This window comes from Mustelus asterias, chromosome 26 (genome assembly GCF_964213995.1).
Source record: "Mustelus asterias chromosome 26, sMusAst1.hap1.1, whole genome shotgun sequence".
Classification (NCBI taxonomy): Eukaryota; Metazoa; Chordata; class Chondrichthyes; order Carcharhiniformes; family Triakidae; genus Mustelus; species Mustelus asterias.
Genome location: NC_135826.1, coordinates 20216918 through 20241302, shown reverse-complemented (window position 1 = coordinate 20241302; position 24385 = coordinate 20216918). Strand labels below are relative to the sequence as shown.

Here is a 24385-nt window from a genome sequence, read left to right as displayed (position 1 = left end):
AACCACCTTTCATGGCCACTCTACATCTCAAAGCACTTTACAGCCAATGAAGTACTTGTGATGTGTCGTGAAACACTGTAGCCAATGTTCTCTCAGCAAATTCCAACAAAAAGCAATGTGGTGTGATGGTACTGTGCTTTTAAGAAATGTATTTTAATCATGTTTCTCTGCAAGATGTTTTGTCAGCACCGTGTTGTCTGTAGCTGGTGTCCTTTATTGTTACTGAAGCAGTATAATTGATATAATGTTGATTTTAATCTGAACTAATGCAGTGTTCTGTGGTTTTAATGGTCCCTTGGGATTGCTGAGCAGAGCTTGATTTGAGGGTGATTGACAAGTCATGTCATGTGACTGAGGGACAGCTATTTTTCAAAGAGCATTCCAGTTTTAGTTTCATTTTCAGAATCAGCTTGAAGCTGAGAATAGCAACAGTGGTCTTTTCCCTCTCTCTGGAGTTGGATTTTTTGTTTCTTAAATATTGCTGTGTTGGAAGTTGCTGGGGGACTGGGTTTACCTCTCTGAGGTTTGGCTGTTTTGAGGATATATCCTTCTCAACAAACAGCTGGCTTGAATTTCTGTCCAAAGCTGAAAATCTAGCATCACGTGAACATACTTGTTTTTGTGCTAAGCCTGAAGAAAGGTGTATGTCTGTGAGATAGTGTTTAACTCGGAACAACAGAGATAGCTAGTTGTTAGGAGTTATACTGTGTCATGTTTAAGTCTTGTAATTTGTAAAAGTTATGCTAATTCTTGTAATTTTAACTGTGTTCTTAAATAAACTTTGTTTGATAAAAGCTTCCTAGTGGGTCGCTTGAATCATACCTGGAGTGAAACACCTTATGCTCACCCGTGCCAAAATCAAATGTAAAGCTTAGGGCCTGGGCTAACTTCACAAAATACTTTGGCGTCTTTGGCCTGGATCGTAACAGTGATAATAATCAAATAATTTTTTTGTGATCTTGATTGAGGGATAAATAATGGTCAGAACAACAGGGATAGCTCCCCGGCCTTCATTGATAAAGGGACATGGGATCTTTTACATCCACCCAAACAGGCCCTTGGTTTAATATCACACCTGAAAGACCCCAGGAAGACTTGTCATTCCCAACTTGCACTGGTGCACACACATGACGTACTGGTACATGTGGCATCACGGTATCACCCTAGATACGTGTCACTCAAATACATAATGACAACTGTGCCCATAAGCATGTTGCTTCTACTGGGCACAAGAACGATAGTAGGCCATTTGGCCCCTCAAGCCAGCAACAGCACATTTGTGAACCCCAGGAAATCTGGCAGGAATCTGGGAAACCTGGTGAACAAGCCGGTCTCCTGCACCAAAATAAAATCAAAATCCTGCAGTTGCTGGAAATCTGAAAGAAAAGCAGAAAAGGTTGGGAAAACTCAGCAGCTCTGGCAGCATCTGTGGAGAGAGAAACAGAGTTAATGCTTTCAATCCATGTGACTCTTCAAAGCTCTGAAGAAGAGCTGTTTTCATAGGAGCAGAGAAGACTGAAGGGCAACCTGATCAAGATACAAGATTATCAGGGGCATGGACAGAGTGGATAAGGAGCAGCTATTCTCCTTAGTCAGTCACGAGGAGACATAGGTTAAAACAGGATGTTTAAGGAGATATGAGGGAAAACCTTTTTACCCAGAGGGTGGTGACGGTCTGGAATGCGCTGCCTGGGAGGGTGGTCGCGGCGGGTTGCCTCACATCCTTTAAAAAATATCTGGATGAGCACTTGGCACATTCAAGGCTATGGGCTAAGTGCTGGCAGATGGGATTAGTTGGGAGTTGAGGTGTTTCATGCGTGTCGGTGCAGACTCAATGGACCAAAGGGTCTTTTCTGCACTGTATGATTCTAAGAGTCATACGGACTCTAAGCGTCCACAGATGCTGCCAGACCATCTGAGTTTTTCCAGCATTTTGATTTTATTTCAGGTCTTCTGGGCCCCCTGTCCTTAAACAAAAAAGAGTGTCGTCACAAAGTACATGAACTGGCAAAGGAAGAACAACATAAATCAAGTCATATCATCCAATATATAGGTGCACATCAAGCAGATATTATAACGCCAAGCTATTGTTTCCACACCTGAGCCAAGGAAATTAAACTGCCCCAAACTTTCATTGGCTTTTCTTATTTATAACATTCTGAAAATGAGGCAATAAATCAAAGCTTTAAGATTTAAGATACTGAGCCACATTGTTGAAGCACGGTAGAGGGACCTTGAATTTGTATTCAGCTGTAGCTCACCTGACTTGAGGCTGTTTTCTGACATTAAGTTCCTGAAATAAACCAACCTTCACATTGATATGTGTAAATTTAGACTTATTTTAGTAACAGAGGATTCAGCAGTGACTATCTCTACAGCCAATGTTTCCATTATTGTTGTTAAAGACATTGTTGTAGTCGTTCTTTCCTTGTCCGCACAAGGACAGGAAGAAAGAGCAAAATCAAAGAGATACTTACCATCAAATTCATGAAAATAGTCCACTAAATGCGACTTGAGAACTTTCTCCTCCAAAATATCCTTTTTATTCAAGAAAAGAATCATGGATGAGTTGTCAAAATAGTTGGACTTCAAAATAAAATGAAAGAGACCAAGACTTTCCCTCATTCGATTCTGCAACAAACAAAATTAGCATTTCATTGCCGAGAATTCTTTCAAATATAATTTTTAAATTTTTATTAGTGTCACAAGTAGGCTTACATTGACACTGCAATGATGTTTGTTTTTATTCATTCGTGGGACATGGGTGTCATTGGCTGGCCACCATTTATTGCCAATCCCTAGTTTTCCTTGGAGGGCAGTTGAGAGTCAACAACATTGCTGTAGCTCTGGAGTCACATGTAGGCCAGACCAGGTAAGGACAGCAGATTACCTCCCCTAAAGGACATTAGTGAATATGATGGTTTTTTCCAACAATCGACAATGGTTTCATGGTCATCAGTAGATTCTTAATTCCAGATATTTTTCATTGAATTCAAATTCCATCATCTGCCGTGGTGGGATTCAAACCCAGGTTCCGAGAACATTAGCTGAGCTTCTGAATTAGTAGTCCAGTGATAATACCACTAGACTATTGCCTCCCCATAACACCGTAACATGAAGTTACTGTGAAAATCCCCTAGGTCGCCACACTCCGGCGCCTGCTCGGGTACACTGAGGGAGAATTTAACATGACCAACACATGTAACCAGCACGTCTTTTGGACTGTGGGAGGAAACCGGAGCACCCGGAGGAAACCCATGCAGACACGGGGGAGAACGTGCTGACTCAGCACAGACAGTGACCCAAGCCGGGAATCGAACCTAATTCCCTGGCACTGTGAGGCAGCAGTGCTAACCATTTTGAAAATCCTGATTTATCCTGCATTGGTCTTTCCATGTTTGCTTATTAAGCTTTGATTTATCCTGTCCAACATGCATACATGTCATGTTAAATTTGAAAAAGTTTGAATGCGGTGACAACAGTTTTCATTTCATATCTTGCTATTCTGAGACTGTCAGAAGATTGCGTCTTTGTCATCCGTTCTATATTTTAAAATTTTACATCTATCAGCGCTCACAGTTTTTCTGTGTTATAAATTCCAATGCCCACATTCAGAATGGGCACTGCCCATGTGAACCTACTCCACTGTAGTTATATCTTCTGGCTACTAGAGGTATTGCTCATTCGATCCATTCCTTTTATTGTTTCTTTCCAGCATCCAGTTCTCACCAAACTCCCCTTCTTCTTCAGGTAGCACCCCTGATTGTTTGAGGCTCACCGAACCACAGTTTATGCCTCGGTTTTACTATGGGGCAGGGTGAGAAAGTGGGTCCCAAGTCAGGACCAAACCCCACAGTGTTGGTGTTGTTCGGAACCTCAGGTTCATCGTCCATCCATGAGCCCCCCCAGCTAACATTGGTGCTATTGGGGATTTTTTCCTCTCTCTCTTTGTAGATATTTATCAGCTACTTCTGTTGTAGCTATTGAATTGATTTATTATTGTCACATGTATTGGGATACTGTGAAAAGTATTGTTCTTGCGAGCTGTCACAGACAAACATACCGTTCATAGAGTACGTAGGGGAGAAGGAAAGGATAAGGTGCAGAATATATATTGGTACACTTGCTTTCGAGTTAAATATTTGAATAACTCATTCACCTCTGAATAATAGTATAATCCCGTTGTTACCTGTCACCAGGGTTAAGTTTGCAAATTCATTTGGGGAATATGGACATTGTTTAGCAAGGCCAACATTTAGTTGCACTCGAAAAGGGAGTCCAAACCTTCCATTTGAGCTGCTGTCGTCCATATGGTAAAGGTGTTAATCATAGAATCCTACAGTGCAGAAGGAGGCCATTCAGCCCACCGAGTCTACACTGACCACAATCCCACCCAGGCCCTATCCCCTTATCCCATACATTTACCCTAGCTAGTCCCCCCTGACAGTAAGGGGCAATTTACCATGGCCAATCCACCTAACCTGCAATGGAGTGTGGGAGGAAACTGGAGCACCCAGAGGAAACCCACGCAGACACGGGGAGAACGTGCAAACTCCACGCAGACTGTGACCCAAGCCGGGAATCAAACCCGGGTCCCGAGCGTTGTAAGGCAGCAGTGTTAACCACTGTGCCACCGTGCCACCATTACATCCAGAATTTTGATCCACAGACAACAAAGGAATGGGTGATATTTGTCCAAGTTAGGCAGTGTGTAACGTGGATGTGGTGGTGTTCCCATGCACTTGCCGCCTTTGTGCCTGTAAGCTGTGGAGGTCGCGGGGTTGGGAAGCGCTGCTGTATAAGACTTGGGGAGTCGCTGCTGCATATTCTGTGGATATCGCACACTGCTGCCATAATGCACCAGTGATGGAGGGAATCTCCTGGATGCTGACAAACGTCTCGAGCATTATTGCAGCTACGGTGGCACAGTGGTTAGCACTGCTGCCTCACAGCGCCAAGGTCCCAGGATCAATTCCGGCCACTGTCTGCGTGGAGTTTGCACATTCTCCCCGTGTCTGCGTGGGTTTACTCCGGTTTCCTCCCACAGTCTAAAGATGTGCGGGTTAGGTGGATTGGCCATGCTAAATTGCTCCTTAGTGTCAGGGGGACTGGCAGGTCAAATGTGTGGGGTTGCGGGAATAGGGCTTGGGTGGGATTGTGGTCGGTACAGACTTGATGGGCTGAATGGCCTCCTTCTGTACTGTAGGGATATTATGATACCTACCAGGCAAGTGGAGAGTCTGCCCCATGCATTGCAACTTCATTAGCACATGGTATGTACAAGATGTAAAAATCTATGGTGGATCAACCATGTTGCTCTCAGCTCATAACCAGAAACTGCATCCATTTTTTCAGGAGCATGTGTGTACAAGGTATAAATAGGGAGCCAGTCAATTACAAATCAGGAGTAATTCAAAGATAGGCATCAATTGACACTAATTGAATTTGAAACTCGTTGTTAGTGTGGTATTGTTTGTTGCAAATTAAAACTGGCTGGGTTTAAAAAAACAGGTCAGCCAGCTAATTATTAAGTGGCAACTAGAAATACAAGCAGTGTTAATTCCCAACAAAGAACAAAGAAAATTACAGCACAGGAACAGGGCCCTCCAAGCCTGCACCGACCCTGCTGCCCGACTGAACTAAAACCCCCTACCCTTCTGGCACCATATCCCTCTGTTCCCATCCTATTCATGTATTTGTCAAGACGCCCCTTAAATGTCACCATCATATCTGCTTCCATTTCCTCCCCCAGCAATGAGTTCCAGGCACCCACCCACCCTCTGTGTAAAACAACTTGCCTCGTACATCTCCTTCAAACCTTGCCCCTCTCACCTTAAACCTATGCCCCCTAGTAATTGACTCTTCCAGACTGGGAAAAAGCTTCTGACTATCCACTCTGTCCATGCCCCTCATAATCTTGTAGACTTCTATCAGGTCTCCCCTCAACCTCCGTGGTTCCAGTGAGAACAAACCAATTTTCTCCAACCTCTCCTCATAGCTAATGCCCTCCATACCAAGCAACATCCTTGTAAATCTTTTCTGTACCCTCTCCAAAGCCTCCACCCTGCCTCCTGGTATGGTAGGGTAGTTCAATAGGGAAGTGGAAGTCTATGAACAGTTGACTTCAGGGAAGGAATTCCCAATGCCAAATGATTCTCATCAATCTTACCTCATTCTCGCTCTCTTCCAGGACTTGATCATATTCGCTGAGAGAAGCCAGGAAGATAACTGACACGACATTCTCAAAGCAGTGGATCCATTTCCTCCTTTCAGACTTCTGTCCTCCAACATCCACTAATCTAGGAGTTAGAGAAGGACTTAGAAACCTCAAAGACCACTGATCCAATCAGGAATAACAATTGCTCGCTATACAGACAAGTGTACCAATGATTAAATATCATTCTAAATGAAACACATGCAAGTTAACATTCTCTTTCAAAGATAGGCACAACAACAGGATTAGATGTAAATCTATAGAATATCGATATCTATCTATAGATGGCTATCAAATGCTGATAGTCCTCTGTATGTTCAGTGCTCCTTAATTTCCACTTTGTGGCTCCAATCAGATTGAGTGGAACCAGTGGAAGCACAGTGGCACAGTGGTTGGCACTGCCACCTCACAGCGCCAGGGACCCAGATTCAATTCTGGCCTCAGGTCACTGTCTGTGTGGAGTTTACACTTTCTCCCCATGTCTGCGAGGGTTTCCTCTCACAGTCCAAAGATGTGCGGGTTAGGTTAATTGGCCATGATAAATTGACCCTAGTGTCAGGGGAATTAGCAGGGTAAATGGGATTATGGGAATAGGGCCTGGATGGGATTGTTGTCGGTGCAGACTCAATGGGCCGAATGGCCTCCTTCTCTACTGTAAGGGTTTTATGATTCTATGATTCTTATCCAATATTCACTAAAATAAATCCAAGAGTTAATTTGATGCAAGTTTAATTGTGGATTGCAGGTGGCCTGGGACCAACCAGGAAGCCTGATTCCGTGACGGGACATTCCCGATGAATTCAGGAAGCACAGGTCGGAAAATCACAGACTGGCAGCTCTGACTTGCACCCTGCAAAACCTATGGACAAAAAAGTAATGGATTTGCCCCTAGCTTCCTGATCTTCCTTTCAGTTCCAGCAATGAACCCTCCTCGCTGGATATAAAACATTCTGTGCTTCATTGATTATAACGTATCCCTGTCCCGAGTGTAACCGGGGCAATGAAATATTTCACGTCTTTAAAAAGAGCAGAGAACCTCAACCCCAGTGTTCACTCAAAAACTATTAACGTTATTGTGTGGAGCTGTCTTCCACAGTCACCAGCCGCGGCTGGGTCATTAAATATATTCGAGGTCGAGTTAGACAGATTTATGATCAGCAAGGGAGTTAAAGGTTGTGGGGAACAGGCAGGAAGTGGGGTTCAGGCCACAATCAGATCAGCCCAGATCTTATTGAACAGCAGAACCGGTTCAATGGGCTGAATGGCCGACCACAGCCCCCATTTCTTACAAGCTTATTAATTATGGCTATCAGGATTTGTCAATGCCCTGCTGTGTGATTGCTTCTCCTACGATGTCCTTACGCAGTCTGGTCATATTATGCCTTCTGCCCCCTATGTGAGCAATGAAAGTATAACTGAGTCTGGAAAGGAGGGGGTGGGGGTGGGGGTGGGGGTGGGGGGTGGTGGGGGGGGGTGGGGGGTGGTGGGGGGGGGGTGGGGGGTGGTGGGGGGTGGGGGGGGGTGGGGGGTGGTGGGGGTGGGGTGGGGGGTGGTGGGGGGGGGGGTGGGGGGGGTGGTGGGGGGGGGGTGGGGGTGTGGGGGGGGGGGGGGGTGGGGGGGGGTGGGGGGGGGGGGGGGGGGGGTGGGGGGGGTGGGGGGGGGGGTGTGGGGGGGGTGTGGTGGGGGGGGGGGGGTGTGGGGGGGGGGGGGGGGTGTGGGGGGGGGGGGTGTGGGGGGGTGGGGGGGGGGGTGGGGGGGGGGTGGGGGGGGGGGGGTGTGGGGGGGGTGGGGGGGGGGGGGTGGGGGGGGGGGTGGGGGGGGGGGGGTGGGGGGGGGGGGGGGGGGGGGGTGGGGGGGGGTGGGGGGGGTTGGGGGTGGGGGGGATGGGGGGGGTGGGGGGGGTTGGGGGGGTGGGGGGGGATGGGGGGGGTGGGGGGATGGGGGGGATGGGGGGGGTGGGGGGGGATGGGGGGGTGGGGGGGGTGGGGGGGGGGATGGGGGGGTGGGGGGGGATGGGGGGGGTGGGGGGGATGGGGGGGGTGGGGGGGGATGGGGGGGGTGGGGGGGGGATGGGGGGGGTGGGGGGGGGATGGGGGGGGTGGGGGGTGGGGGGGGGGGGGTGGGGGGGGGTGGGGGGGGTGGGGGGGGGGGGGGGGGGGGGGGGTGGGGGGGTGGGGGGGGTGGGGTGGTGGGGGGGGGTGGTGGGGGGGTGGGGGGTGGTGGTGGGGGGTGGTGGTGGGGGGGTGGGGGGGTGGGGGGGTGGGGTGGTGGGGGGGGTGGTGGTGTGGGGGGTGGTGGGGGGGTGGAGGGGGGGGGTGAGGGGGGGGGTGGAGGGGGGGAGAATAGAAAATGAGGAGAAGAGAAGGAAGCAGAGAGAATGAGGGAGGAAAGGAAGGAATAAGAGATAAAGAGAGGTTGAGTCAGAGAGGCAGTAAGAGAAGATTGTGAGGGATGGAAGGACAAGTATAAAGAGTGAAGATTGTGAGTGAGGTAGCAGAGAGAGAGAGAAAGAGGGGCCAACAAGGTGGGAAGCAGAGAAAGGGCGGCACAGTGGTTAGCACTGCTTCCTCACAGCGCCAGGGACCTGGATTCGATTCCTGGCTTGGGTCACTGTCTGTGTGGAGTTTGCACGTTCTCCCCGTGTCTGCGTGGGTTTCCTCCGGGTGCTCCGGTTTCCTCCCACAGTCCAAAGATGTGCGGGTTAGGTGGATTGGCCGTGCTAAATCGCCCCTGAGTGTCAGGGGGACTAGCTAGGGTGAATGCATGCGGTTATGGGGATAGGGCCTGGGTGGGATTGTGGTCGGTGCAGACTCGATGGGCTGAATGGCCTCCTTCTGCACTGTAGGGATTCTATGAAATGAGGCAAGGAGAATGCATGAACGAGTGAGGAAGAATGGGAATGAAAGCGAGAGAGAATGAAACCTCCAGGTCAATGGAAATAAAAGTTAAAAGTTACATTGCTGGGCTGGATGTCAAGCTTCCTTGCAAAGTTTAGTTTAATCACTGTGGGAGTGGCCAGTGCACAACTCTGAAAAATTAGATTTAAAATATAACTTCATTGCTGCACAATAATGCTTCCAGCTCTTGAAACATTGGCCAGCTCGGGGCTGGGGGATGTATTTTCCTCTATTCACTCCTGTTAAGAAACAAATCGGGGTGATTGAAGAGTTAACTTTGTGAACAGCATTGAACCAGGAACATATCTACCCAACGACTTGAGGCTTTTCTCCTCATCCCACAGAATAGTTTCTGCATACCTTAGGGATACTTGATGCATATTAAATGAATACTCATTAATGCCTGTTGTTGGTACGCGAACCCTCAATACGTCTTGGTCCGTTGGTATATAATCATTCGCTGCAATACGGTCAATGTCAGTCAGGTAACTGCAAAAAAAATAAACAGATTAGTGTGAGTCAGGATTTAAAATGTGTAGCAGTGGCGTAACATTCTCAATCTCAGAGCAGTGATATACATTAAAATGGGCCCACTATCCAATGATGGAAATCACAGGAAAGTTGTCAGTCATTACAGCACAGCCAGAGGCTATTTAGCCCATCCCAGTCCATGCTAGCTCATTGCAGACCAATCCATTCACTTCTTCCCTCTTTATCCCCACAGCCCTGCAAGTTTATTTCCCTCGGGTCAAATTCAATTTATTTCTGATCATCCCCACTTTCACTCCTCTTGAAGACAGTGAGTTGAGAAGGATACAAGATCACAAGCGGCAGGTTATTCCACTGGATAGTCAGATGCTCTTTCCTAGGGTAGAAAAGTCAAGTATTAGGGGGCATAGGTTTAAGGTGCGTGAGGAAAAGTTTAGAGGAAATGTGCGAGGCAAGTTTATTACACAGAGGGTGGTGAATGTCTGGAACGCGCTGCCTGGGGAGGTGGTGGGAGCAGGTACGATCGTGGCATTTAAGGGGCAACTAGACTAATACATGAATAGGATGGGAATGGAAGGATACGGACTCTGTAAGTGCATATGGTTTTAGTTTAGGCAGGCATCATGATCGGCGCAGGCTTGGAGGGCTGAAGGGCCTGTTTCTGTGCTGTTCTTTTCTTTGTTCTTTGTATTACCGCTTGCTACGCAAAAACGTTCATCCTCACATTGCCGCCGTGCCTAAGAACTTGGGAAATGGGAGCAGGACTGGAACATGAGGTTCCCACCAGCCGTTAGGATCTCGGCGTTGTGTCAAGTGATGACAGCCACTGCCCTTCCCAAAATTCATAATGCCAGGCAAGCTCCAACTTCTTTCTGACACAAGCAGCTTATGGAGTGGGTGAGAGAACATCTCTGAAGAGTGTGTTCATCAGAAATGAAAGGCAAGATTTCTTAAAGGGCAGTGAGAAAGTAGGAATCTCCCGGAGGAAATGAAGCATCCCAAATCTAGGGCCCAATACAGTTGGGGACGTTGGTCTGATTGGTGGGGGATGGTCAGGGGTTAAACACCAGAGCTCTGAAACCCAATGCCAGTCTGCCTTGAATATGTCCACTTCCAGTCTTAACGGCAGCACATCGGAGGGGTGGGAGTAACCTGTGCTTCAGAAGCCGGGCTGCATGAACACGTTAGCAGCCAATTAGATTTAATTTCCACGATTTGGGTTTCCCTGGGTTCGGGAGTTGGTAACGAAAGGAACACGGATGGGATGGGCTGGATCCAGCAGATAGTTGTCTTTTTGGGCTGTGGGAGGAAACCCACGCAGACACGGGGAGAACGTGCAGACTCCACATTTACAGTGAGCCAAGCCGGGAATCGAACTCGGGTCCCTGGGGCTGTGAGGCAGCAGTGCTAACCATTGTGCCATCCACATTCTTGAAGGCAATTTTGGATGAGCATTAAACGCTGGCCTAGCCAGCAACTCCTACATTCCGTGAAAGAATGAATTAAGAAAAAAAGGCAGTTTGTCATTGGGGGTGGCGGGAGTGGGGGGGGTGGCGGGAGTGGGGGGGGTGGGGGGGTGGGGGGGTACACAAACTGCAACAGCACCTTAATGGCGGGGTCTAAATAGATCAGCTCAATGAAGCACTAATGTGGCAATACACAGAATCTGCAAAGCAGCAAGGAATTCATCTTGAGGAAATCTCTAACGCTTAAAAACCCCGAAAGGAATGATGAAAATGTTAATACACATCTGCCTCCAGCTTGGCTCGACTGCAGCTCATAATCCCTTCCAATGGCTGGCGCCCAACCTGCCCCACCCATAGTTTTGATGTGGAGATGCCGGCGTTGGACTGGGGTAAACACAGTAAGGAGTCTAACAACACCAGGTTAAAGTCCAACAGGTTTATTTGGTAGCAAACGCCACTAGTTTTCGGAGCGCTGCTCCTTCGTCAGGTGGAGTGGGAGATCTGCTCACAAACAGGGCATACAGAGACACAAACTCAATTTACAGAATAGTGTTTGGAATGCGATTCTTTACAGCTAATCAAGTCCTAAAGGTACAGACAATGTGAGTGGAGAGAGCATTAAGCACAGGTTAAATTTGCCAGGACACAGAGGGTGACAGCACTGAGTTACAGCAAAAATCCACAGGGTCCCAACTGTGTCATTTGATCCCAATTTAATATATTGGTGAGGAGGCAGCCTGTTCCTGAGGGAGCACAAACTGCCTTAATCAAAGCTGGATGGAATATCGAGACAGGCAATTCCAAGTTACCCATCATTCTGTTTCTGCCTCAGGAGAGGGCAGCAGTGGGGATGACAATCTCACTCGTTATTTCATTCGAAGGCAATCGGAATTCCGGGAAAACAATTTCACACAGAATCCAATCGATATTGGCTGATTACGCATGTACTAAGGGACACGGATTCAAGACTTTGGGCAAGAGATGCAGGAGGAATGTGAGGACAAATCTTTTTGTGCAATGTGGGAAAACGATCTGGAGCTCTCCGCTCGGGTAGGGCTCGGCACAACATCGTGGGCCGAAGGGCCTGTTCTGTGCTGTACTGTTCTATGTTCTATGTTCATGAGGAAAATGGATGCAGAAACAATCAATGGGATAGAAGCAAATAAACCTGAAGGGCTTCACTGACCGAGCTGGGAGTGGGACTGACTAGTTTGCTCCGCAGCCATCTGGCATGGACCCAATAGTCTGAATATAGAATCATAGAAACTAAAAGCTGGGGTAGGCCATTCGGCCCTTTGAGTCTGCTCTGCCAATTCATTTTGATCATGGCTGACCATCAAATTCAATATCCTGATCCCCCTTCCCCCCATATCCCTTGTTCCCTTTAGCCCCAAGAGTTATATCTAATTTCTTCTTGAAATCAGACAATGTTTTAGCCCCAACTACTTTCCGTGCTACTGAATTCCATACATAAAGTTTATTAATTAGTGTCACAAGTAGGCTTACATTAACACTACAATGAAGTTACTGTGAAAATCTCCTAGTCGCCACACTCCGGCGCCTGTTCGGGTACACTGAGGGAAAATTTAGTGTGGCCAATGCACCTTAACCAGCACGTCTTTTGGACTGTGGGAGGAAACCGGAGCACCCGGAGGAAACCCACGCAGACACGGGGAGAACGTGCAGACTCCACACAGGCAGTCACCCAAGCCGGTTCCCGGCACTGTGAGGCAGCAGTGCTAAGCACTGTGCTGCCACTACGACAGAGCCAACAGTTCAAGTCTCGGGGACCCTCATCTAGGTTCAAAGTGTTGGCTCCATTCTCTCTCTCCACAGGTACCTTCAGGCCTGCTGAGATTTTCCAGCATTTTCTGTTTTTGTTGTCTGTGAGAAAATAATAAAGACTTACTAATTTGTTGAGTCGAGCAACTGGTACTCCCGGCGCCGTTCATAGCAAGTCCTTACTCCTAGATCATTCCATAAGCTTTTAATCGCATCCGCATGCTGTCTTTCAAGTGTAGTGATTTTATAGGCTTCTAATTCCTTTATTACCTGAGAATTATCCTTTTGAATAAAATAAGAATGTAAATTGTAGGAACAGCGTAGATTCGATTCGCTGACCATTGCCCCTCAGCTTGTTGTGAAGCATGTTCACCAAATTCAACAGCAGGTGCTTAACAGAAGGAGGTGGTACAGCACCATCACTGGAGGGAGAGTGTAATTACAGCATGACAAGTTTACATTCGCATTTTCATTGTAAATGTGCCCATATTGGGCAGTATTTTACGAGAAAAATTCTAAGTGCCCCACTAGGATGAAAATGGGAGAGTTGCAGATCCGTTTTTTTGGGTGAGATTTTACTCCAGATCTTATGCACTTAGTACATGAAAAAATGGGCTAGACCATTTCTAGCTACTCAAGGCAGTGGGTGGGCCTGACAGAGAGAGAGAGAGAGAGGGGGAGAGCTGTCAGGCCTCTGCTATTCCAGCCAGCCTCAATCACGAGCCCCACACCACCCAAAAATATAGCCCCTGCTCTCACCCCCCCCCCACCACCCTGATCGATTGTGCCCACCCCAACAATCATAGGCAGAGTGGCAGTGCCCCCCATCGATCACAGGCAGAGTGCGCGACAAGCCCCCCCACCCCCAACCGATCATGCTCCCCTTTCCACCAATCACAATGCAGAGCGGCAGCGAGCCCCGTCCCTCCACCACCCGTGATCTCTGTCAGAGTGAGCAGTGGCCCTCCCCTACTTCACTGATCAGGCTGCCCTGGACTGGCCCCTCCCCTTCCAGGCCCTGCCCCCAAAGCCCCCACCCTTCCAGCCCCACAAAGGCCCTTCCCCTTCCAGGCCCCACTCCCTTTGCCCCCCCATTCAGGCCCCATCCTCTGGCACTGCCCAGTTGGTGCCTGGTGGGCATTGCCATGGTGCCAGGCTGGCAGTGCCAAGGTGCCAGGCTGACACTGCCAGGCTGGCCCTTACACAGGGGCACCCCCCCCCCTTGCCCTAGCCCTCCTCAGGGGGGGCTCAATGGCCTCTGGTTCTACCGGCAAGGGCAGCACGACTGTTCCCCATTCATGGGGAGCAAATATTTTTCTCGCTGGAGAGAACCTCTCCTGGCGAGGCCACAAAGGCAAGTGAGCCTGAACGATTGAGTGCTGGGGTCACTAAATAGACGATAATGTCATTTACCATAAATTTGAATAAATTATCCAGCCTCTCACCCGAAATGGGCAGTTTTGGTCATCAGTGGAATGATGGAGGCTGAGGGGGAGACCTGATAGAGGTCTACAAAATTATGAGAGGCACAGACAGGGTAGATAGTCAGAGGCTTTTTCCTAGGGTGGAAGTGTCAATTACAAGGGGGCACAGGTTCAAGGTGAGAGGGGGAAAGTTTAAGGGAGATGTACGGAGCAAGTTTTTCACACAGAGAGTGGTGAGTGCCTTGAACATGCTGCCAGAGGAGGTGGTGGAATCAGGGACATTAGGAACATTTAAGAGGCATCTGGATGGGTACATGAATAGGGAGGGAATAGAGGGATATGGACTGAGTAAGGGCAGAAGGTATTTTTTTTAGTTTAATTAGGGCCTCATGATCGGCACAGGCTTGGAGGGCCGAAGGGCCTGTTCCTGTGCTGTACTTTTCTTTGTTATCATAGAATCATAGAACCCCTACAGTGCAGAAGGAGGCCATTCGGCACATCAAGACTGCACTGACCACAATCCCACCCAGGCCCTACTCCCGCAGTCCCACATATTTACCCTGCTAATCACCTGACACTAGGGTCAATTTAGCATGGCCAATCAACCTAAGCACATCTTTGGACTGTGGGAGGAAACCGGAGAACCCGGAGGAAACCCATGCAAACAGGGGGAGAAAGTGCAAACTTCACACAGACAGTGACCCAAGGCCAAAATTGAACCTGGGTCCCTGGTCCTCTGAGGCAGCAGTGCTAACCACTAAGACATTGTGCCACCCACGTTCTTTGTTCTTTGACATCAATGTGTGCACTTCTATTAAAATTTGCTGCAAAATGGTCATTTTCAATTCGATAACCCAAATACGCTGGCTAATTGCGACACCCATATCAATGCTCCAGCTAATTTTAGTTAGCTCAGCATTAACTGGGGATCAACCCTGCCTCAGCAAGGTGATGTGATCACTCAGCCATTGATGGAATCTGTAACAAATCATTTTGGATGCAAAATAAGTTATGAAACACAATTTGAGTCGGTACTACTTAATAAAAAGATGTGGGTTGATTACATTTAGTAAGTTCAGTTCATGTGATTAATATTGTATGAGTTTTTCTCCTTAATTAGTAAACAGAATTCCAATTCTAAATCAAATGTTCTGTGTGTATTTTTGATGTGCATTTTTGGTGAGGTATTCATGCATATTTTTATACAATGTTAATGTAATTAATAGTGGATTTGCATGATTATTGTTCATAAGCTTACTGGTAGCAAATGTTTCCAAAATGGTTGGCATTGAATATCGAACTAGTTGACAAATCCCCTGAATCTGATGGCTTCTATCCGAGGGTTTTAAAAGAGGTAGATACAGAGATAGTGGATGCCTTGGTTTTAATACTCCAGAATAACCTAGATTTTGGAACACTTCCCTTGGATTGGAAGGTAGCAAATATAACCCCACTATTCAGGAATGCAGAGATGGAGAAAACGGAGCAATAGGCCAATTAACCTGACATCAATCTCAGGGAAAATGTTAGAATATATTATTAGGCAAGTGACTACATAGTACTTAAAGTTTATCGATTAGTGTCACAAGTAGGCTTACACTGACACTGCAATGAAGTTACTGTGAAAATTCCCTAGTCGCCTGTTCAGGTGCACTGGGGGAGAATTTAGCATGGCCAATGTACCCAACCAGCACGTCTTTCAGACATTGGGAGGAAACCTGAGGAAACCCATGGAGACACAGGGAGAATGTGCAGACTCCGCACAGATAATGACCCAAGCTGGGAATCGAACCTGAGTCCCTGCAATGCTAACCACTGTGCCACCAGAATCATAATATGATTAGGCAGAGTCAACATGGACTTGTCAACAGGAAATCGTATTTTTGAGGTTGTAACTGGTAGGATTGATAAAAGAGAACCAATAGATGTTGTGTATTCAAATTTGCAAAAAAGAATTCCATAATGTACCCACTACTGCTTAGAATCCCTACAGTGCAGAAGGAGGCCATTCAGCCCATCGGGTCTGCACCAACCACAATCCCACCCAGGCCCTGTTCCCATAATCCCACATATTTAACCTGCTAGTCCCCTGACACTAGGGTCAATTTAGCATGGCCAGTCAACCTAAACTGCACATCTTTGGACTGTGGGAGGCAACCAGAGCACCCGGAGGAAACCCACGCAGACATGGGGAGAATGTGCAAACTCCACACAGACAATGTGAGCCCGGAATTGAACCCGGGTCCCTGGCACTGTGTGGCAGCAGTGCTAACCACTGTGCCATTGTGCCACCCTTATTAGGCAAAATTACAGATTATGGTATTGGGAGTAATATATATGCATGGATGAGGGTTGGTTAATAGACAGAAGAGAGAGAGTAAGAATAAATGGGCTAGTTTTGGTTTAACAGCCTGTAACTAAAGTACCACCTCAGCTACTCATACTCTCAATAACTTAGATTAGGGGCCCAATATTCCATGTTTACTGACAATGCAAGGTAGGCTGTGAGGAGGATGCAAAGAGGCTTCAAAGGAATATAAATAAATTAAATGAGTAGGAAAGAACATGGCAAATTGAATATAATATGAGAAAGTGTGAAGTTATCCACTTGGGAAGGAAAATGAAAAAGGCAGTTTTTGAAAACGTGGATAAAAGATGATTTGCTCTACCCCACCTTGGCCCTCTTTATTTTCTATTATATTTAATTTTTTACTCTTCTCTACCTTTTATTTCTTTATTGTCTTTCTTCATCACCCCCCCGCCCCCCCCCCCCCCCCCCCGCCCCCCACTCTTCCCCTCCACTTTATCACTCTTCCCTTACCTTTTCTCCCCCTTTGCTTCCCCTTTTTCTAAATTTTACCTCGGTCCCACCCATTCCCCCAACATCTTCATCTGTCACAGTTTACAGCTTCTCTGCCGTTTGGCCATTCACACCCTTTATTCTCTCTATGGGCTGCTATTAGCAGAGTTTTCCCCTGGTTTCTATGGCTATGACTCATCTTTCATTCCCTCCCCCTGCAGTATAAATATCTCCCACTTTCTGTGCCTTGTAGCTCTGACGAAGGGTCACCTGGACTCGAAATGTCAGATCTTTTCTCTCCTTACAGATGCTGCCGGACCTGCTGAGATTTTCCAGCGTTTTCTCTTTTAGTTTTTTTTAAAGTGAGAGATTGAGAAATGTTGGAATTTAAGGGAACTTGAATGTCATTGTACATGAATCACAGAAAATTAACATGCAGATTCAGCAAACAGTTAGGAAAGCAAATGGTATATTTGCCTTTCTTACAAAGGGATTGGTATATTAGAGTAAAGGCGTCTTACTGTAATTGTACAGGATATAGTGAGACCCCCACCTACAGTACAATGTACAGTTTTGGTTTTCTTACTCAGGGAAGAATAAATCTACCTTGAAGGAAATGCAATGATCCACTGACGCTGGGTAAAAATCCTGGAACTCCCTACCAGCTCTGTACCGACACCACATGGACTACAGCAGCTCAAGAAAGGAGCTCACCACCACCTTCTTGGCAATTTGGGATGGCCATAAGTGCTGGCCTAGCCAGCAAAGTCCACATGCTACGAATGAATAAAAATAAAGTTAGGCTGATTCCTGGGAGGAGGGACTAGTCGTATAAGGAGAAATTGAATAGACTAGGCCTACATTCCCCAGAATTGAAGGAAAATAGAAATGATCTCTTTGAAAGATATAAAATTCTTCAGGGGCTTGATAGATGCTGGGAGGATATTTCTGCTGGCAAGGAAGTATGGAACTAAGGGTTATAGTCTCAGGATAAGAGGTCTGCCATTTAGGGCTCAGAGCTCGAGTTATTTCTACACTGAAAAGAGTTCAAATCCCGGAATTCTCGACGGTAGAAAGTTGTGCTTTCTCAATTATTGAGGATTTCAAGATAGAAGTTGTTAATTTTTGAATACTAAAGGGAATTAATGGATAAAGGGAGAGTTGAGGTAGAATGATAGAATAGAATCATAGAATCCCTACAGAGCAGAAGGAGGCCATCTGGACCATCGAGCCTGCACCGACAACGATCCCACCCAGACCCTATCCCCGTAACACCATGTATTTACCCTGCTAATTCCCCTGACACTAAGGGACAATTTTTCATGGCTAATCAACCTAACCCACACATCTTTGGACTGTGGGAGGAAACCGGAGCACCCGGAGGAAACCCACGCAGACATAGGGAAAGTGTGCAAATACCACAGACAGTCAGCCAAGGGCGGAATTGAACCCGGGTCCTTGGCGCTGTGAGGCAGCAGTGCTAACCACTGTGCCACCGTGCCACTCAGATTAGCAATCATCAACATGAATGGCAGAGCAGCCTTAACCTGAACAGCTGGTGTAGGAGGGAGGGCTTCAGATATCTGGACCATTGGGGTCTCTTCCGGGACTGATTGGACCTGTACAAGAAGGATGGGTTGCATCTAAACTGGAAGGGCACAAATATTCTGGCCGGGAGGTTTGCTAGTGTCACACGGGAGGATTTAAACTAGTTTGGCAGGGGGGTGGGAACCAAAGCAAAGGTGAATTAGCTGAAGGGGAACCAGAGAGTAGGGCCAGTAAGACTCAGAGAAACAGCAGGCAGGGTGGGATTGCTAATCAGAGAGGGTCTGGTGGACTGAAGTGCATTTGTTTCAATGCAAGAAGTGTAACAGGTAAGGCAGATGAACTTAGAGTTTGTACTAAGAACTACGATGTTGTTGCCATTACAGAGACTTGGTTAAGGGAAGGACAGGATTGGCAGCTTAACATTCCACCATACAGATGTTTCAGGCAGGAAAGAGGGGGATGTAAAAGGGGTGGGGGAATTGCACTACTGGTTAAGGAAAATATCACAGCTGTACTCCGGGGGACACCTCGGAGGGCTCATACAGCAAGGCAATATGGGTAGAGCTCAGGAATAGGAAAGGTGTAGTCACAATGTTGGGGGTTTAGTATAAGCCACCCAACTGCCAGCAGGAGATTGAGGAACAGATATGTAGGCAGATTTTGGCAAAGTGTAAAAGTAACAGGGTTGTTGTGGTGGGAGATTTTAATTTCCCCTATATTGACTGGGACTCACTTAGTGCTAGAGGCATGGATGGGGCAGAGTTTGTAAGGAATATCCAGGAGGGCTTCCTGAAACAGTATGTAGATAGTCCAACTAGGGAAGGGGCCTTACTGGACCTGGTATTGGGGAATGAGCAGAGCCCAGCCAGGTGGTCGATGTTTCAGTAGGGGAGCAGTTCGGGAACAGTGACCACAATTCAGTAAGCTTTAAGGTACTGATGGATGAAGATAAGTGTAGTCCTCAAGTTAAGGTGCTAAACTGGGGGAAGGCTAATTACAACAATATTAGGCAGGAACTGAAGAATGTAGATTGGGGGCAGATGTTTGAGGGCAAATCAACATCTGGCATGTGGAAGGCTTTCAAGTGTAAGTTGATAGGGATTCAGGACCGACACATTCCTGTAAGGATGAAGGATAAGTATGGCAAGTTTTGGGAACCTTGGATAATGAGAGATATTGTGAGCCCAGTCAAAGAGAAAAGGGAAGCATTTGTCAAAGCTACGAGGCTGGGAACACACGAAGCAAGTGTGGAATACAAGGAAAGTAGAAAGAAACTTAAGCAAGGAGTAAGAAGGGCTAAAAGGGGTCATGAAAAAGCATTGGCCAGTCGGATTAAGGAAAATCCCAAGGCTTTTTATACATATATAAACAGCAAGAGGGTAGCCATGGAGAGAGTTGGCCCACTCAAGGAGAAGGGAGGGATTCTATGTGTGGAGCCAGAGGAAATGGGCGAGGTATTAAATGACTACTTTGCATCAGTATTCACCAAAGAGAAGGACTTGGTGGATGATGAGTCTGGGAAAGGATGTGTAGATAGTTTGAGTCATGTTGAGATCAAAAAGGAGGTGGTATTGGGGTTCTTGAGAAACATTAAGGTAGACAAATCCCCAGGGCCTGATGGGATATACCCCGGAATACTGAGAGAGGCAAGGGAGAAAATTACTTGAGCCTTGAGAGAAATCTTTGTATCCACACTGGCTACAGTGGAGGTCATGATGTGGAAATGCCGGTGTTGGACTGGGGTAAACACAGTAAGAAGTCTCACAACACCAGGTTAAAGTCCAACAGGTTTATTTGGTAGCAAATACCATAAGCTTTCGGAGCGCTGCTCCTTCGTCAGATGGAGTGGAAATGTGCTCTCAAACAGTGCACAGAGACACAAAATCAAGTTACAGAATACTGATTAGAATGCGAATCCCTACAGCCAGCCAGGTCTTAAAGGTACAGACAATGTGGGTGGAGGGAGCATTAAACACAAGTTAAAGAAATGTGTATTGTCTCCAGACAGAACAGCCTGCAATTCCAGGAGGCAAGCTGTGGGGGTTACTGATAATCATGGAGCCAACATTTTGAGTCTGGATGACCCTTCGTCAGAGCTAAAGGCAAAGAAAATAGGATGAGATTTTACCGAATTGGGGAGGCGGGGTGGAGGTGGCGGGGGGGGGGGGGGGGGGGGGAGGATGAGATTTTACCGAATTGGGGAGGCGGGGTGGAGGTGGCGGGGGGGGGGGGGGGGGGTGGAGCTGTTGTGTAATGTTTATTCCAGTATATATTTTAAATTTAAATTTAATGCACTCTGAAATGGCTGAGTAAGCCTCTCAGTTGAAGGGCAATTAAAGTAAAGTTAACACTGCAATGAAGTTACTGTGAAAATCCCCTAGTTGCCACACTCCAGCACCTGTTCGGGTACACTGAGGGAGAATTTGGCATGGCCAATGCACCTAACCAGCACGTCTTTGGACTGTGGGAGGAAACCGGAGCACCCGGAGGAAACCCACGCAGACATGGGGAGAACGTGCAAACTCCACACAGACAGTGACCCAAGCCGGGAATCGAATCCGGGTCCCTGGCACTGTGAGGCAGCAGTGCTAACCCACTGTGCCACCGTGCCATCATGTTAGGGATGGGCAATAAATGCTGGCCCAACCAGCGATGCCCGCATCCCATGAACGAGTAAATTTTAAAAAGAGCCTAGGTTTCAAATCCTCACAACGGCTTCATTCTGCCCACTCTGAGTTTCTCTAAATATGCAAAGCTCATAGTACTGGCCAATGCTCTGAATTCAAGTTATCTCTTGATCCCTGCTCCCTCCAATCCAACAGAGGCTGACCTTCAACCTCTTCGGTTCTCTTCTAAAGACACTTTTCCTTCCTACCTCTCGTCCTGCTGCCAAAGGCCTCCTGAGGTCAACCTCCTGTAGATGGGTTGGGATACAGGCCGGATTGATGGGATGACTTGTAGCTGTTGGACAATGGCTTTAGGCAGTCTGAATCCAGTGCCTGGTGAGGAGTGGGACCCCGCACAAAACTAACTCTAATTTGTCCTAGTTGACAGCATCACTCAGACAGGCCTAAGAGTAGCTGGTGTGGTGAATTATCACACTGCTGCAGGGGGCATTGACTTTCTCCAGCTGGATCTTAGACAAAGAACAAAGAAAATTACAGCACAGGAACAGGCCCTTCGGCCCTCCAAGCCTGCACAGACCAAGCTGCCTGACTGAACTAAAACCCCCTACCCTTCCGGGGACCATATCCCTCTCGTCCCACCCTGTTCATGTACTTGTCCAGACGCCCCTTAAAACTCATTCCCACTCCCATCTTTGTGTAAGTAGCAGGTGCAGGTCTTACATTAAAACTGCGATGAAGTTACTGTGAAAATCCCCCAGTCGTCGCACTCCGGCGTCTAGTTCAGGTACACTGAGGGAGAATTTAGCACGGCCAATGCACCTAACCCGCACGCCGTTAGACTGTGGGAGGCGACCGGAACACCCGGAGGAAACCACACAGACACGGGGAGAATGTGCAGACTCTGCACAGACAGTGACCCGAGGCTGGAATTGAACCCAGGTCCCAGGTCCCTGGCGCTGTGAGGCAGCCACCACTCTGCCACTGTGCCGCCCCAATAAAGGTTGTGTTGTTGTCATTTACAGCATCATGTTTTGCTCCTTCACTTGTCCCATTCTCACTCTTTCCGCCTTGCACCATCTTCCCTCTGTTTCTTTACTCCCTCCCACCGTGCGTCCTATTAACAGGCTTTCCCTTTTCTTCATTCCCCCCATTTCCCCTTTCCTTCCTCTTTATTTGCATAAAATCTGTTGCATCTATAACTTCTTCCACTTCAGGGTGAAAACTCATTGACCTGAAACCATTAACCCTGTTTCTCTCTCCACAGATACTCCCAGACCTGCCGAGCATTTTCAGCACATTCTGTTTTTATCTTAAAGGCTTATTGTTTGATTGTGCCGGGTGAGCTGTACTTTTGCATCTAGCTGTACCGTATTTCTCTAAGCTTGAGTGTGCTTGACGCTGATTTTGGGAAGTGTTCCGTTCCCAGCACTGGCATTCCACGATCATGAACAAAACAGGAAAAGTCCACTGGCTGGAGTTGTCCAGCTGTTCATGCTGGTGGGATCTTCTGGTCCCATCGATGGTTCATCCGCCCGCCCCCGCCACGGCTTTTCCGGCAGTGTGGGGTGGAGTCAATGGGAAACCCAATGGTGCACAGCCTCTCATTGCTAGAAAGATGCCACAGGGAGGCTGGAGAATCCCACTGAATTTCAAATTTGAGTTGTCTGCAGCCAGCTTCCTATTTATATGTTAAAAATAATCACACAAATCTGGTTCTTGGACATCAGGTCTGTGTTTAATCTGTCCACTAAAGACGTGCATTGTCTTTGGGCTTACTCATGTGGCTAAGGAGTTGCCAAAGTGCCTTCAGATTAATTTGTATTGATGTTTCCTCACTGGCTTAACAGTGAGCAATGAAGGGTGGTACAGTGGCACAGTGGTTAGCATTTGCTGTCTCACAGCGCCAGGGACCCGGGTTCGATTCTCGGCTTGGGTCGCTGTCTGTGCAGAGTCTGCACTTTCTCCCTGTGTCTGCGTGGGTTTCCTTTGGGTGCTCTGGTTTCCTTCCACTGTCCAAAGGTGTGCGAATTAGGTGGATTGGCCATGCTAAATTGTCCCTTAGTGTCAGGGGACTAGTTAAGGTAAATGCATGGGGTTATGGGGATAGGGCCTGGATGGGATTAGAACATAGAAAGAACATAGAAAAACTACAGCGCAATGCAGGCCCTTCAGCCCACAAAGTTGTGCCGAACATGTCCCTACCTTAGCGATTACTAGGCTTACCTATAACCCTCTATCTTACTAAGTTCCATGTACTTATCTAAAAGTCTCTTAAAAGACCCTATCGAATCCGCCTCCACCACCGTTGCTGGCAGCCCATTCCACGTGCCCACCACCCTCTGAGTGAAACATTTATCCCTGACATCTCCTCTGTACCTATTCCCCAGCACCTTAAACCTGTGTCCTCTTGTGGCAACCATTTCAGCCCTGGGAAAAAGCCTCTGACTGTCCACTCGATCAATACCTTTCAACATCTTATACACCTCTATCAGGTTACCCCTCATCCTTCGTCTCTCCAAGGAGAAAAGGCCGAGCTCACTCAACCTCTCCTCATAAGGCATGCTCCCCAACCCAGGCAACATCCTTGTAAATCTCCTCTGCACCCTTTCTATGGCTTCCACATCCTTCCTGTAATGAGGCGACCAGAACTGAGCACAGTACTCCAAATGGGGTCTGACCAGGGTCATATATAGCTGCAACATTATCTCACGACTCCTAAACTCAATTCCTCGATTGATGAAGGCCAGTACACCATACGCCTTCTTAACCATAGCCTCAACCTGCACAGCTGCTTTGAGCGTCCTATGAACTCGGACCCCAAGATCCTTCTGATCTTCCACTCTGCCAAGAGTCCTACCATTAATATTATATTCCGCCATCCTATTTGACCTGCCAAAATGAACCACCTCACACTTATCTGGGTTAAACTCCATCTGCCACTTCTCTGCCCAGGATTGTGGTCGGTGCAGCCGAATGGGCTGAATGGCCTCCTTCTGCACTGTAGGATTCTATGAAATGCTTGGTATGTGTGGACACTGTCTAGTCTCACTATAAAGACAACAGAAAAACTGATAACTTTTCAAGATAAGTATTTTATCTTGCTGTGGTCTCCATCACAATCCTTACGGAATGGAATAA

General features: G+C 47.6%; 1 protein-coding gene across 1 annotated transcript in view; it reads right to left on the bottom strand.

Moving 5' to 3' along the window:
- The window catches only part of LOC144479503 (guanine nucleotide-binding protein subunit alpha-14-like), a 47989-nt gene that overhangs the window by 2279 nt on the left and 21325 nt on the right, over positions 1–24385 (bottom strand). Inside the window, exons 3-6 of the mRNA XM_078198234.1 lie at positions 12976–13130; positions 9472–9600; positions 6170–6299; positions 2478–2631 (exon numbers count right to left, since the gene is read on the bottom strand). Of these exons, the coding sequence (XP_078054360.1) occupies positions 2478–2631; positions 6170–6299; positions 9472–9600; positions 12976–13130 (568 nt within the window). The remainder of the gene's footprint in view (positions 1–2477; positions 2632–6169; positions 6300–9471; positions 9601–12975; positions 13131–24385) is intronic.